This window comes from Oryzias latipes, chromosome 10 (assembly GCF_053564925.1).
Source record: "Oryzias latipes strain Hd-rR chromosome 10, Olatipes_Hd-rR_3.1".
Lineage (NCBI taxonomy): Eukaryota > Metazoa > Chordata > Actinopteri > Beloniformes > Adrianichthyidae > Oryzias > Oryzias latipes.
In genome coordinates, this window is record NC_136246.1 from 8,469,200 (window position 1) to 8,484,102 (window position 14,903).

A 14,903-nucleotide genomic window follows, 5' to 3' on the forward strand; every position below is an offset into this window, starting at 1 on the left:
CAATGTTAAAAATAACAAAGAACTAATCTAAACATAGCACTGTGGGAGAAACCAAAGTGACAAGAGTGACAAAATTGATTTAAACCCACTGGAATCATTAAAGGAGATGACAGAGATGGTGACAGGTGACCAGAAACAGAAGGCGAATAGAGTCAAACCCAATGCAAGACAAAGATCCTCACAAGAATAACCACGAGACAAAGATAATTAGAGACATGATAATCTTTATTAGGTGTGGAGAATGACATTACACAAAGCTCCACAGCACTTTGTGGTGAACATCTGGATCTCTAGAGCAAAAGAGAAAAGGATCGAGGGAAGGGAGTCAAAGTCAGGGAGCGTGGAGGAGGCAGGGAAGTCTCTGGCAAGCAGAGAGGATGGACAAGTGTGGAGAAAATTGAAGAGCGAAGTGGAGTTAAGGTGGTAGAAGGAGGGAGGAGAGAAATGGCAAATGAAGAAGAAGAAGAAAGGGAAAGAGGGGTTGAACCTCCAAAAAGGATATAAAAGGATGAGAGAAGACTTGAAGCCTTGCAGTCACTCGTCTCTGACAGCCACATCCACTCCTCTCCTATCCCTCTTTCTTCCCCTTTAGCCCTCCTCTTCACTCCATCTGCAGCAAACCTCTATTCTGCTGGGACCCCAGACGAAATCAGTGAGTAACTTCTGACACTACACCATCACCCTGCTTCACCAGAAACATGCAGTGAGTCATCTGAGGAGCTGTTGCATGTGATGAAACAAGCATGCGGACTGCAAACACGACAACTCAAACATAAAACCAGTTTTCTATGCAAAGTACTAACTTATTTTTGATGCAGTAATCCTGTAGGTGACTGAGGTGTAGGCATGAAAGGTGTAGCGCTGAATATCAAAGCATCAAAAGCAAGTCTGTGTAACAAGTCAATTAAACAAGCAAAATCCAAAGCTAACACGAAAGGCAATTTTGTTTTTTTGGCCAAATTGGGCTGCAAGAAAGGTTATCAGACTAAGAGCTGAGATCAGTTAGTGTTACTGATATGATGTGTAGAAAGTCTCACTATACTCCAGTGTTAATGGTGCATAGAGACCTCGGTGACTTTTCTCATACAGGGTTTCCATTACTTTTTGCAACACAAAAAAAATCACCCAAAAAATGTAAAAAGCTGTCTTCCTGCTGTGAATTGAGTTTGTGCCAAACCCTCAGTTCATGGACAATACCACGGACAATACCACTCAGACTCACAAGCACTGATTAGTCAGCAGCTGCTTCTGCAGTGAGGAAGACGCCTATTAAGTCTGTTACTTTGGTTACCGAGGGTAACCAGGAAATAACTCCAGCAAAATTGTCATTGTTTGTAGGGTTAGTACATATTTACACATAAATACAAATGTTGTTATTTCTCTTTTAATGAAAGAAACCCCACATGGGTCACTGAATCAACTTGAACAGACAACAGTACAAAAATGAAAGGAAAACAAATTTAAGTCAGATGTTGCTTTGAAATGTTCTCCAGCACAATTCTGAAAATAAAAAAGCCACCAATAAAACATAGCAGAAAAAAATGTGGTATCACTAGAAAAAAAACTCCAATTCCAATAAGCTTGTCTTCAAAGTGACCATTTGTCATTTGACTGTTTGGAGATGTGATGTGTGCTACATGGATCACAGAAAGTTATATCAGGAGACTATAAAAGACAATCCTAGACCAGCATGTCAATGATAAAGTCTATAAGATGATCTCCAAGATGTTTGGAGTTTCTGTACACAGCAAAAACTGAATCTTAGGAAAGTAAAAAGACTTGATTTGTTTCGAGAAAAAATGTCTCATTAATTGTCTTGGAAGAAAAAAAATTTATCTGGAATGTTTTTCAATAGAAATATCTTATTTTGAGAAAACATGTCTTAGTTTTAAAATTTTTCTATAGTTTTAGATGTTTAAAAAAAAAGAATCCTTGGTTAAACCATTTTTCTTTCGCCATAGCAAATTTTTTTGTTCATTTTAAGAAAATCTGCCAATAGGAAAATAATTTTTGACTTATTTCTAAAGGGCCTGCTATTTTTATGTAAGTGGTTTCAGGGACTGTTGTCAACATCCCTGGACAAGGTTGAAGGATAAGGTTAATGATAATATAGGTAGGATGAATAACACGATAGGCAAACAAAAGGGATAAAGTAAACTCCAAAAAACCTTGCAGATGAACTGCAGGTTAATTAAGAAATGTTCATTATTTGATATAGGCAGGATGTTTGCCTTTTCAGAACTTATAAGCATTTTGGCTCTCATGATACTCACCATCAGACACAGGAACATGTGTTGAGTCAGCACCTTCACATGCATTTCATCCAGAGAAAAAAACTGATTCCTATCATTATCTTTTTCTTAGTGCTTTCTGCAACTCTTCCAGGTCTTTCTTGCATCCCACCCAGATCTGCACCCACCATGGAAACTGCTATGACTGCTCTCTTCCTCTCTGGGGCCCTCTGTCACTTGTTGGTCCTGATGATAGGCCTGAGTCAGGGTGTTCATTCGGTGCCTGTGCCAACTGACCTCCCCATGTGCACGGCCTCCGAACCAGCTCAATACAGCCTGACGTTTTCAGGAAAATGGACACGGGCAGCTTTCCCCAAGCAGTATCCAGTGTACCGTCCACCTGCACAGTGGTCAAACCTTATCGGTGAGTGAGCCAAGCAAGGATGTTTCGTGTTTTACCTTTATTTGAGTTTACAGTATGAATATAAAATTTGGTATCCTTTTAATTCTAAAAATTAGAATGGGATCATTTGATATGCAGATTGGTAGATTCGGACAGCTGGATTCAGCAAATTACATTTCAACTTAAAATGCAGTACACAAAGACATTTCAGAAAAAATAATGCAAAAGTTAAATATGGTACCATCTGTCCAGCAGCTGAAGTTTCCTCAAAGACAAGGTTATGCAACAGGATGACTGTCCCAGAAACAACAAATCAACTTAAAAACTGCTCTGATGGTCCAGTCAAAGCCCAGACCTCTATGTGATGGATGTGGTTTGATGGGACCTTTGGAGAGCTACATTAAACATTTGCTTGCAGATTTCAACAAGCTATTACTGAGTGGTAAAATTAGTGTACACTTTATTCTACAACAGCAAGGCTGGTTATATGCTCATATCTGGTTATGAGTCGTTCTTGAGATCTGCTTCCACATTTTGAGTTGACGTTTTTTTGAATAATGACATGATTTACTATGCTCTGTTGTTCCAAGTTTGTATCTGCTTCATTTACACAGTAGATTAAGTGAATATTGTAGACCAACACCTGCAACATCAATCACTTCGGTCATCGCTCTTCCTCCTGCCTCTGGTTTAGGAGTCACCCACAGCTTGGACTACCACATGTGGCAACGTAATGAGTTTGCCAGCAACGGAGTGAGGGAGTTTGCGGAAAAAAGCGAGGCGTGGACACTCATGAAGGAAGTTGAGACGGCCGGCGAACGCATCCAGAGCGTTTACGGGATCCTCTCTGCTCCTGCTGTGGTGGGAGGCACGGGCCAGATGGACACCGAGTTTGAGGTCTTTGCCAGACACTCCCTAGTAAGTCTCTCAACAACTGGCTCCTTTCAGTGTAGGTCAGGCCACTGAGTACAGGAAGACCTTTCCAATGGCAGTACTATAGACATTCTAGAAGTCACAGGGCTTTCATTGCTAAAAGTTTCATTTTCATCTGGTACTGTCAAACTGTTGCTGTTAATCAAAGAAAAAGTAGCAGAAAATTTACAGACAAACCGGAACAACAAAACAACAGACAATCAAAAACTTGTTTAGTATGTACAAAACAGATTTTTATGATTAACACAACAGACCAATGGATGCAGTTAAACAGGTAATGGTCATGTCAGCGATTGATCCAGATATGACACACCCAAATCAAATTTCAATAGACATTCCTTCTTTAAATCCAATTCAAGGCAAAAACTCTACTACTATTATAAAACGAATTCCTTTAACAACATGCACAGTGCTTTGTGGAAATGGGATTTTACAACAACTACTGACTAATATAAAGCAATTATGAGATGGGTTAAGATTGGTTAAACCAAGTTATTAAATGTTTTTAACAAATAGGACTGGATCAATACTATTCAGTGGTCTGGGTAAGCCTTTTCCAGGTCCCTAAAGAAGAAAGTGAAATTGGATCTTCTCTTGATGTTATTGCAGGCTCCAACCCATCTTAAAGGTTTTGTGTTAGCACTGTGTTAGTTTTGGCCCATACAGTCATTAATTTTAAAACCAGAACATACACACAAAAGAGTAGCAAGCTACAGAGGGAGGACGACAAGAATCCAGCCCTATATGTCCACGAAGTCTGTCCACATCGCCAGTCTCTTCCCTCTAAGGCGCGGGTGTCACAATCCAGGCTTCGAGGGCCGGTGTCCCAAATGTGTTCCAACCATCCTGCCATTGAAGCTCCTTATTAGCTAAACACACCTGATCCAGGTGATCAACAACAGATATGGCAGGTTTCTGGAAAACCAGCAGAAGGCCGGTCCTTGAGGCCTGGATTTTGACACCACTGCATCTCTTTATCCATCTACCTCCACAATGTCTACTTCTTCTCTAGATCACATCCTAACTAGGAGGCGTAACCTAGGGTTGTGCCGATGGACGATATCATCGTCCATCGTGATGGGTGACTGACATCCCGATGGAGAGACCACCATCGTGATGCCACGCCCCCGCCACGTTGCGCGTCGACACCATAAGCCGCGGTTACATTTACAAAATATCTTGATGGGATCAACGGTCGGATTAGAATCCAACCGTGTACATGGGCCCAGAAAAAATGTTTTCAGAATATAAAAACGTTCACTAAGGTCACACTTTCCGTCGGAATAAATCATTCGCACATGCGCAGTAGGGTTTGAAAACCGGAAGGATATAAATTCCGCCGAGCTGCTTTTTTTTTTCAAACTTTATTGAATGTAACAATTCAATACAAAACAATGTTAAACAGCGCCGAGCGGCTATATACATTGACATGTCAGCTCGGTAAAATACGAGATGATCTTCTAAACGTGCTTTTAATAATGTTAAGGCCTGTTCACACCGGGACGAATTTCGCCGGCGATTTTCGCCGACTTTTAACGCCTCGTGACTAAACAAAGGGCCCCAATGAGAGTGTGCACACCGACGCGAAAAAACGCCACGCGTCAGAGCGTCAAAAAAAAAAAACGCCTCGGGTTCGTTTTTTTTTTTCGACGCGTCGCGTCGAAATCTATTCGACCAATGAGAATGGCGCTTTTGCACACGTGTCTGGAGCTTCTGAAGTTACAGTAAAACACAACTTGGGGGCGCTCAAACACAAAACTACCTTTCTGAGCACACATACCAGCGAAGAAGATGGACGCCGTGTAGCGTCTACACAGCAGCGAAGAAATAATGACGGACATTCTAAAATATCCCCGAACCAAGCACCAGTTGGAGCTACTGGTGCTTGAAATATTCATGTTTTCTTTGTATGATTCTGACAAGCGTGTAAATACTTGCTCTCTTCTTCTGAGTGAAAAGCGACTTTAAGAAGCCTAAAGTTGCGCAGCGCCACCTTGTGTTCAGGAGTATTTCTGTTTACATTAAGCGCCATCTAATGTCAGGGAATGAAATTGCATGTTCGCTCGGCTCATCGTCAGCGAAAATCGCCTGGGTGTGAACACAAAAACGTGGCGAAAAACGCTGGCGAATAACGCCTGGCGAATATTCGTCCCGGTGTGTACGGGCCTTTACGGTTATTATGAAGCGCCTGTTCGCTCATCATTTTAATTTTAATCCGTGTGGTCAGTGCTTTTTCTGAACGAAGCCAGGATTAGCAGTATGCTAACACGGGCTAACAACATTAGCTTTGGGTGGTGCTGCTTGCTGGCTGCACGTAAACATGTAAGAATAACATCAGCCTTTATTTAGTCGGGACACGACTGGAAACACAAATCCATGTGATTGTTTGAATGTTTTCTAAGGACTGAGCGACATTTCTGCTTTGAAGCTCAAACCGCTGTGTGTGCTGACGATTCGAGCTGTGCTCAGACACACACTTTTAGACCCGGTTCTGAGTTCGGTTGCTTGTATCCCTAGAGCTGCGGGACGGATCGCAGTCTTAAATCTCCCACATACCGCTCATGTAACAAAGCACCCCCCCCCCTTCCCCTCAAACACAAAGCTGTAAGTCCGCGCTCCGCCGGTCCACTTCACTAGTGAAGTGCGGGAGCGGACTACTCCTTTTCTATTTTGTTTGTAACTTTTTTTGTTAAAGTCACTTCCCTCAGTTTATACTGGATCATCGTGGATTAGTCACTAGTTGGGAAATAAAATGAAAAAAGCAAAAAAACGAATAGCAGTTATATAAGAACGAAAAATGTAAAAATACCCCCCCGACGATGTCATCGTCCATCCCGATGGTTGACAGCAAACATCGTCAACGGCCAATTTAAGGGACATCGCCCAACCCTAGCGTAACCACTAACATTTACCATCACACCATCAACTTCCATCTTCAGACTCGTGATACTCTCCAGAACTCTTCCATAACATTAATCAAACTCCTTCTTCTGGTACATGCGGACTATGTTTATGTTTTAAAAGGAAATACCTCTCACTTTAACTGTACTGTTAACATCATTTCTTAGGCAGACACACACCGCAGTGAAAAAGTGACAGATTTTCCACCAGATCCTCATTTTCCACCTTTTATGTGTGTAGAACTGTTGCCATCTTAGCGGAAAAGTTGCTAAATTAAGTTAGCTTTCAAACCAATTAAACTTTTTACGCTATTTCACGTTTTCTTAAAACTTTCACAAGTCATTTCTCTAACAACTTTCATGCACTTTAAGAACAATTTCCCATTATTGTTACTATGTCACACCTGGTTGCTCAACTGAATACTGATGTTTATCTTGTTCCGCCCAATCATTCTTACTTAAAGGGAAACCTAATTCCCTTTATTTGCCACTTATTATCACTTTATTTACAAGGATTAATATAAAACTGTGGGAAAACTCAATCCATCAGGGAACAAGCACAAAATAAACTAGAGCAGCTTGTAGCTTTCTTGGCAAATATCAATTCTAAACATAAATAAACTTCTCCTGTGTGACTCAAAGCTTTAGCTGTGAATAAACCAAACATGTGGAATACCATAACTCTTTCCCCATTCTGTGTTTCTTCTCTTTTTTAATCTCCATTTTTCCACCTGTTTTCTTCTTCTACTCTCCATCGCCCACCCCCATCCCTATTTTATGCTTCCTCCATCTGCAGATGTCATTCATGGTGCGCATCATTCCAAGTCCAGACTGGTTTGTGGGCGTGGACAGTATTAACCTGTGCAATGGCGACAAGTGGAAGGAGAGCGTGACACTGGAGCTTTTCCCATATGACGCAGGAACTGACAGCGGATTCACCTTCTCCTCTCCAAACTTTGAAACCATCCCTCAGGACAGGATCACACAGGTGAGCAAAGCACAGCAGCCAAGACTCAAACAACAAAAACACAAAAGGTCATACACAACTTTGACATCTTTCAAACACATGATCGAACTCTGAAATAATCTGTCTTCCTTTTAGAGTTTAACCATCAGGAAAATCCTAGAGCAGAAGTTGAGGTGTTCTACCTCTGAAGTACAAAAGCAAAACGTGTTTAGAAAGTGGTTTAAAGCTGCGATCCACAACTAGGTCCCGAGGGTCCAATGTTCTGCATCATTTCCACGAAACCCTGCTAACACACCTGATGCAGGTCAACATGAAATGGTGCAGAGGCCGGATAAGTCATTAAAAGTCATTAAACTAGTATGTTTGTGCAGGAAAACATGCGGGACAGTGGAGTCTGGGGACTGCTTTCCTTTAATAACATCTGAAAGCCACCAACAGTCTGGATAAATAATTTAAAGTCAAAATGCTACACTAAAACATTACAGGTTTTCCCTTACTGTGGCATCTTCCTCAGTCATTTTAGCACAAAGAATCTCAACACGATTCAATAGGAAATCAAGATGTCTCTGAGTGTGCTTTTGTTCATTTTTGCTTATCCATAGATCACCTCCTCCTATCCCAGTCACCCCGCCAACTCCTTCTTCTACCCCCGTCTGAAGCACCTACCCCCCATTGCCAAGGTCAAGCTGACCAAAATAAAGAAAACCAATCAGATCATCAGCCTGCCGATGGAGCCCACGCAGTCCAACCTCCTGCCGACAGGAAATGAGATCGAAGAGACGCTCATAAGTAAGTCTGACGAACAATATTAGCTCACCTAGATAATTAAAGAAATAAAAAGTTATGCTTTAAAATGCCAAAAACGTTTTATACTTTGCTAATTAAAAGATGCATTCACATTTGTTTCAAAAGGTAAATCAGTTCAGTTTAAAGCAACAAACACAGGAAGTACTCAGCAACAGTGTGTGGAGTGGCAGAAATAACTTAAAAAGTGATTTGAAACACATTTCAAAATCATTGACTGTATATGAGAACTGGACTGAGTGACTCCTCCCCCTCACACTCCAAACAGGAAGTGCCCACTGGTTCCAAAAAGCTGAAATCCCACAGACCTTTATACAGAAATAAAACAGCTGTTTTTCAGTCATTCTATTCGTCAGAATAACTCTTCTTATTCTGATACATTTTTTAAAGTTCTTGATAATCCAATTTTTATTTTAAAAAATTCTTTACTGTGAGTTATTGAAGTTATAAAATGACAAATCAAATACCTTAGTAAAAGTATGTGGTCTCACATCAAACGTTCAAAACATTTGATGGACAGATTTTGTGTAGCCTGTTTGCAGTGGTAGGGGTGTGGACTTCAAACAAGCTTACTCCTGATTGGCTAGAGTGTTTCCCAGAGAACCTATGAATCCGACTGAATTGGTTACATATGGTTGAAGCCGGGAATAAGCAATTTTCTATGGATGACGTCACACCTAGTCCAGTTCTCATGTACACTCAATGTCCAAAACACAAACAATGGGCAGTGATCAGTGCATCCACATGATTTTCTAAACATTAAAACAAGAGCGTAAGAAAAAGACAGGAGCCTGCAGGTTCTACAAAATGAGGACGAGCATTTGGGAAACATTATAGACCACACACAAACTCAATTAAAGCCGCAAGCGGCGTTGTATGGCCCGCAGACGCAACCCGCCTTCCACGCCCAATTCTACGCAACACCGCGGCCCTCTCCGCCCTCACCGCCCTCACCGCCCACAAATTAAAAGCTAGTCAAGGCTGGATTTGCTAATAATGCTAACTATGCTAACTATGCTAATGTGACTAAAAGTCCTAGCATAGCGATTAGCATAATCAACTCTCTCAGAAAAACACATTACCTACAATGCTAACTATGCTAACTATGCTAGCTATGCTAATGTGGCTAAAAGTGCTACCATTGCGATCAGCATCTTCAACTTACTCAGAAAAAAACATTACCTAAAATGCTAATTATGCTATGCTAGTTATGCTAATATAGCTAAAAGTGCTAGCATAGCGATCAGCATCATCAACTGACTCAGAAAAACACATTACTTAAAATGCTAATTATGCTAACTATGCTAGCTATGCTAACATAGCTAAAATTGCTAGCATAGCGATCAGCATCATCAACTGACTCAGAAAAACACATTACCTAAAATGCTAACTATGCTAGCTATGCTAATGTGGCTAAAAGTGCTAGCATAGCGATCAGCATCATCAACTGACTCAGAAAAACACATTCCTCCATTGGTGAGAGTTATATGTCATAAGTTGCTAAAAAGCCCACTTTTTCCAAAATGGCGGCTTTTCTGTTGATTTTATCTCCATAGCAACCATTTTATGTTTTGGTCCCCTCGGGAGGACGAACAGATTGACGTCAGTTTCGGACAAATCGGTAGAAGTAAACTTTTTGTCGTCCTTAGCAACAGTGGTTTTATGCTAACCACGCCCACATTCCTTATATGTCCATATCCAGTGTTTTTCAATGTATTCAGTTTCAGGCATTAATGCATGCATTCAATTTTCACTGTATTGTATTGAAATGCATGGGAGTTATAACAGTGCGCCACTTTGCTAGCTTGCCACGCGCACGCCGTTCAAAATCTACAACTTCTAATTCCAACATTTTTTACACAGTAGCTTGCCATTGATGCCCAAAAAGTTTTGAGACGATCGAAGAAAATTCCAACGACAAGTTTACGTTTGAATCTGGTGGTTAAGGTGTTTTTTATAGAAAATTCAAGATGGCCGCCTTTTCCCGAGGTCAAAGGTCGACGAAACTCCAAAGATGATTGTAGACTTACGCTAGGGACATGCGAGTCAAATTTCGTGAAAATCGCTCGAAAAAAAGTTCATTTTTCCATATCGTGTAAAAACGCGAAAAACTCAAAATGGCAGATTTTGGCACAAAATGGCCGCCAAACCGTAGGTCGTGTGGCCATCACGTAATGATTTCAAAACTTTCTTTGGATATACCCGACAAAGTTATCTGGGTTTCGTTAGCCGATTCTTAAAAATAAAATCCGAAATTTTTTTTTTTTGCCGAGTCAGCACTTTTTTTTGCGACGGTTTTTTGTTTACCACGGCCACATTCCTTTATCGATTTTGTCGTATGTGACATCGTTTTGTTCAGTGTGGGCCAGGGTATCGCATATTTCAGTTTCAGGCTATTCCGATAAAATATGTGCGAGCTAGCTAAAATGGCGACGGTTGCGAATTCGCCACGCGCACGCGTTTCAAATTCTACAACTTCTAATTCCAACATTTTGTCCACAGTAGCTTGCCATTGATGCCTGAGAAGTTTCAAAAAGATCGATAAAAATCCCTAGGACGAGTTTTCGTTTGTATACGTTACTAAAGGTGCTTTTTTATGAAAATTCAAGATGGCCGCCCCTTCCCAAGGTCAAAGGTCAACAAAACTTCTTTGGTAGTTGTAGAATCGTGTTTGTGGCATGTGTATGAAATTTCGTGAAAATCGCTTGAACAAAAGGGTAGTTTTCCCATATTGTCAAAAAACACGAAAATCGCCATTTCTCTGAGTTCGCCACAAAATGGCCGCCAAGCCGTAGGTCGTGTGGCCATCCCATAATGATTTCATAACTTCTTTGGGATATCTCCAACACGCGTGTTTTGGGTTCGTAACTGTATTCCAAAATATTTTTTTTTGGCCCCATAAGCGATTTTCGGCCCATTCATTTTTTTTACGAGAACGCTCGCCGTGATGTCATCGTCGTGGGGGGGTTGACGTTTTCTTTGCCGAAAATTCATTTTCAATTTATCCCAGATGTGTGCCAATTTTGGTGAGTTTTCGGGTATGTGGCGGGGGTCAAATTTGAGCTCAAAGACGCCGTTAGAAACAATAATAATAATAATAATAATAAAAAAACATTCGAAAAACAATATAGAAGTTTTTGCAGTCAGGTGGCCTATGTATTTCAATGCGGCCTGTCTTTTACTATAGGCTGGGCATGTCTTTTTGGCTTTAAACCCGTCTTTTGAGGGCTTTTGGGGGCTTTTTGGGGTTTTTGTCGTCATTTTTGCGACTACAATTTTTACGTTTTTGCGTTGGTGTTGTGCGTGTGTGTGTGTATTTTTGTTGCGTTACACAATTGTCGTCTCGTTGTGTGCTTTGGGCGACTTTTGACCCCATTTTTTGGCGTTTTGACGCGTTTTTTTGACGTTTTGGACTTTTTGAGTGTTCGACCCTCGTACCAGTTACAATATGGTCCTTGCAGTCTATGACTGCTGCGGGCCATAATTACTGCTAGAAGAAACCAGAGAAGCTGGAAGAAAACGCCAAGGACACATCTGGCTTCAGGCGAACCAACCTGACCGAATTTAAAAGATGGAAGAAGTGGAGAAACTGTGGAGGAAAACGGTGATGGAATCAAAGGAAGCAAATTCAGATTCGGACACCAAGTAGGTCACCGTTAGGTACGTGTAAGAGGACTTTGAGTTGAGTTACTGAATCTCAGCTTCTAGACAGGAAAGAAACTGATTGAAACTATCAGAGTAGAAGAAACAGAATTATGTTTTTGCTTAACTAACAACAAACAACACAAAATGAAAAAAAAGCAGTTTTTTTTTTAAAGTTTGGAAAAAGTCAACATGAGTCCTTAAATTCAGTGCTGTTGCCATGACGACCCGTTAAAAAACAACACAAATCTGTTGGGGTTTCCTGACCAGTTCCAAACCCTCCACCCTGCCCTTCCAATGTTTATCTTTCCATTTTCCCATAAATCCTCTCTTCAAACCAACCCCCCCCCCACCCCCCCACCACCACCCCCCCCCCGCCACACACACACACACACACACACACTGAGCTATAAAGTCAACACCGATGTAAATCTTTAGCAATTAGCTGTGAAATTGACATTTAATACTGAATTTTTTTGCTGTGCCAATAAAAAGTAAGGAATGGAGATGATCTGCATGTCTAAAACCTCCGTCAGTGCAGCCTTTAACATCATTATCACCTTTTAACCACAACTGCAATGTAAAGATGAGTACATATCAGTTTACAGTTCTGTTGTCAACAGCAGAAGTGGCGACAATGGGAGACAAAAAAGTAGTGAAAGTGCATTTTAAATGAACCGATATAGGAGATAAAGTTGAGTTGTTTTCCATCTGTAACAGTGGAGGTAACATTTAGCTCAAAGCTATTGTTTACAGTGAGGCAGGCTTATACTGCCAAGAAGCAACCAGTCAGCAGAAATGTACTCAATAAATAGATGAAGTGAAATAAAAAGTAACTCCAAGCGTGCAGAAAGTGCCAAGAATTCATAACGAGAAGCTGGAGGTTTTTATAAGGAGCTTTTATAAGAATCTTTGTTGAATGCCAGTATTTACTGTAAGTCCCATTCATTGCTTTATAGGCCTGGTTTAGAGGCAAATTCTACTTGAAGCACAGTCATTTTCTCCAACTTTAACTTGCAAAGTCTTCACTTCCGAAAATGAGAAGCAGTGTGTCAACAGCGGCTGAGGCGAACAGTTTGGCAGAAGGACAGAGCACCTGAATCCTCCCCTCCTGTTCCCATAGATACCCCTCTGGACTGCGAGGTGTCGGTGTGGTCTCCGTGGGGCTTGTGCAAGGGCAAATGTGGAGAGTCTGGAGTGCAACACCGCACCCGCTACGTCATTATGCACCCTGCCAATAATGGCGTCGCCTGCCCCCTGCTGGAGGAGGAGAGAAAGTGCATCCCAGACAACTGTTTATGACTAAGCCAGGACAGGCGGGAGAAGAAGGAGAGGAAGAAAAGGAGAAAGAAGAACGACAGGAAGTCCAGGGAAAGAAGGAAGGGGCGAAAGTCTAAAAACACCAAAAGGTCCGCGAGACATCCGTGTGAGACGCCCCCTGTCTGTAGAATTAAGTAAGACACTGATTTTCTCTGTCAAACATGGAGAAAATGTCATTTCTAAGTTCCACAAATAGATGGGGATGTTTTGTAGCAGACCAGCCCAGACAGTGTAGCAGATTATGCAGAAAAATAAACCTGAACTCAAAACATAAGGTGGTTACGATTTGACTGGTCAATTCTGAATGGCCACACTAATATTTTGAATGATGTGACTTCAAATAATGATGAATGAGTATAATAAAGGTAGAATCAGCACAAACAGACAGCTGACCCACTGAGTTTTTATAAAAAAAAAAATAGTGGTTGATTTCCGTTCAACACAAGTATTTATTGACAGGATTTTGCCTGTTGTGTACAGTCAGTGAAATCTGAAAATAATATGTATTCCTGTATAATATTAGGACGCATTTGTAAAACAAAAGTCTTCTTTTTTAAAAGCACAAATACTTTAACCTAAATATATATTTATGTAAAATGTTTGTATAGCCTCAATAAAGTGTAAATATCTGAAACTAATTTGGGACATTGGTGATTTTTGGATTTCAGACTGATTAATCTGTTTTACAGACAACCTTACATAATTTGAATTTATCGTGTTTTTTCTTTTTTGTAGCTAGAAATCAGAATTCAAGTGTCTGTTTTGGACCGATGTTAAGCCTTAATTGCATGAACTCGTAGGAGGTCATAAAGAAGTGCAGCCGGATCTTAAGAAACACGCAGGTGTGTCTTGCAGTTCCCTTGAGGTTTCTACGCTGACCGTAACCCTTGTGCTATCCTAGGTACTTTAACATTGGGAGTTGGGTCATCTAGACCCACTACACAGTGTTCTGAACCTTTTTTCTTCAATGATTTGTGATCTTCACTGGTGTCCATGGATTACATGAAATCTTTCCACCTTTATCCACCTTTGTCATGGTAGGGAGAACACGTCAATGTAAGGACTGGGTCATCTGGACCCCATAGGATAGCACAAGGAATAAGAGAAGTCATGGAAGCTAAACCAGCAATCCTTACAGTATCTGTAAGGATAATGTAAGATACACGCCTTCATGACGTACGGGTAATGCTGTCTTATGGCGCCCTTCCACCACACTGTGGTCATCAGTAAGGTACAAGCGATGGCTCCTTACTAATCTGGTGCTGCACGCACAGGGTGTGTAGGTGATAAGTGCCCATAGATGCCCACACCAACTACACTCCGCACATGCACTTATCACTTGTACAGCACTAACGGGCCCCTTACATAGTGTGCAGGATTTGGAGGAATTTAAAATGAAGCATCCCAACAACACGCCTGCATGTCACCGACTTCACCCTTATTTACGACTGCTACTGCTACGACCTGTCACCCACAGCATTCATGTAGAAAAAACATTCATAAACATTTTCACTAACCGGCTCACCAAGCTGACAAGGATCTGGATCATTTTGCCCATTTTTTGCCCGCAGATACCCCAAATGCACCTGGGTTTCCATGCGCTGGTCCTTGAGGAAGACTGTTCTGCATTTTTTTTTATCCAACCCCTGCTCAAACACATCTGCTGTTGGTGACCGTCATCGTCAGACTTCTGTAAAGCCTGA

General features: G+C 41.2%; 1 protein-coding gene across 2 annotated transcripts; it reads left to right on the top strand.

The window, feature by feature from the left end:
• Window positions 1-468: 468 nt before the first annotated feature.
• On the top strand, window positions 469-13,834 carry spon2b (spondin 2b, extracellular matrix protein). 2 transcript variants are annotated; one of them, XM_004073017.5, is made up of 6 exons: window positions 469-652; window positions 2,386-2,655; window positions 3,329-3,552; window positions 7,264-7,455; window positions 8,037-8,223; window positions 13,004-13,834. In XM_004073017.5, exons 2-6 carry the CDS (start codon window positions 2,421-2,423, stop codon window positions 13,180-13,182), a joined length of 1,017 nt encoding a protein of 338 aa, XP_004073065.1. In that variant the 5' UTR covers window positions 469-652; window positions 2,386-2,420; the 3' UTR covers window positions 13,183-13,834. The 2 variants fall into 2 exon arrangements, with proteins under 2 accessions (XP_004073065.1, XP_020562049.1); XM_020706390.3 differs by having other exon boundaries at window positions 537-652; window positions 2,365-2,655.
• The last annotated feature ends 1,069 nt before the right edge of the window (window positions 13,835-14,903 follow it).

Coding starts and splice junctions, on each gene's coding strand:
- spon2b (XM_020706390.3), top strand. Junction 2,656..3,328: donor ACAGTGGTCAAACCTTATCG/GTGAGTGAGCCA, acceptor CCTCTGGTTTAG/GAGTCACCCACAGCTTGGAC. Junction 8,224..13,003: donor GATCGAAGAGACGCTCATAA/GTAAGTCTGACG, acceptor CTGTTCCCATAG/ATACCCCTCTGGACTGCGAG.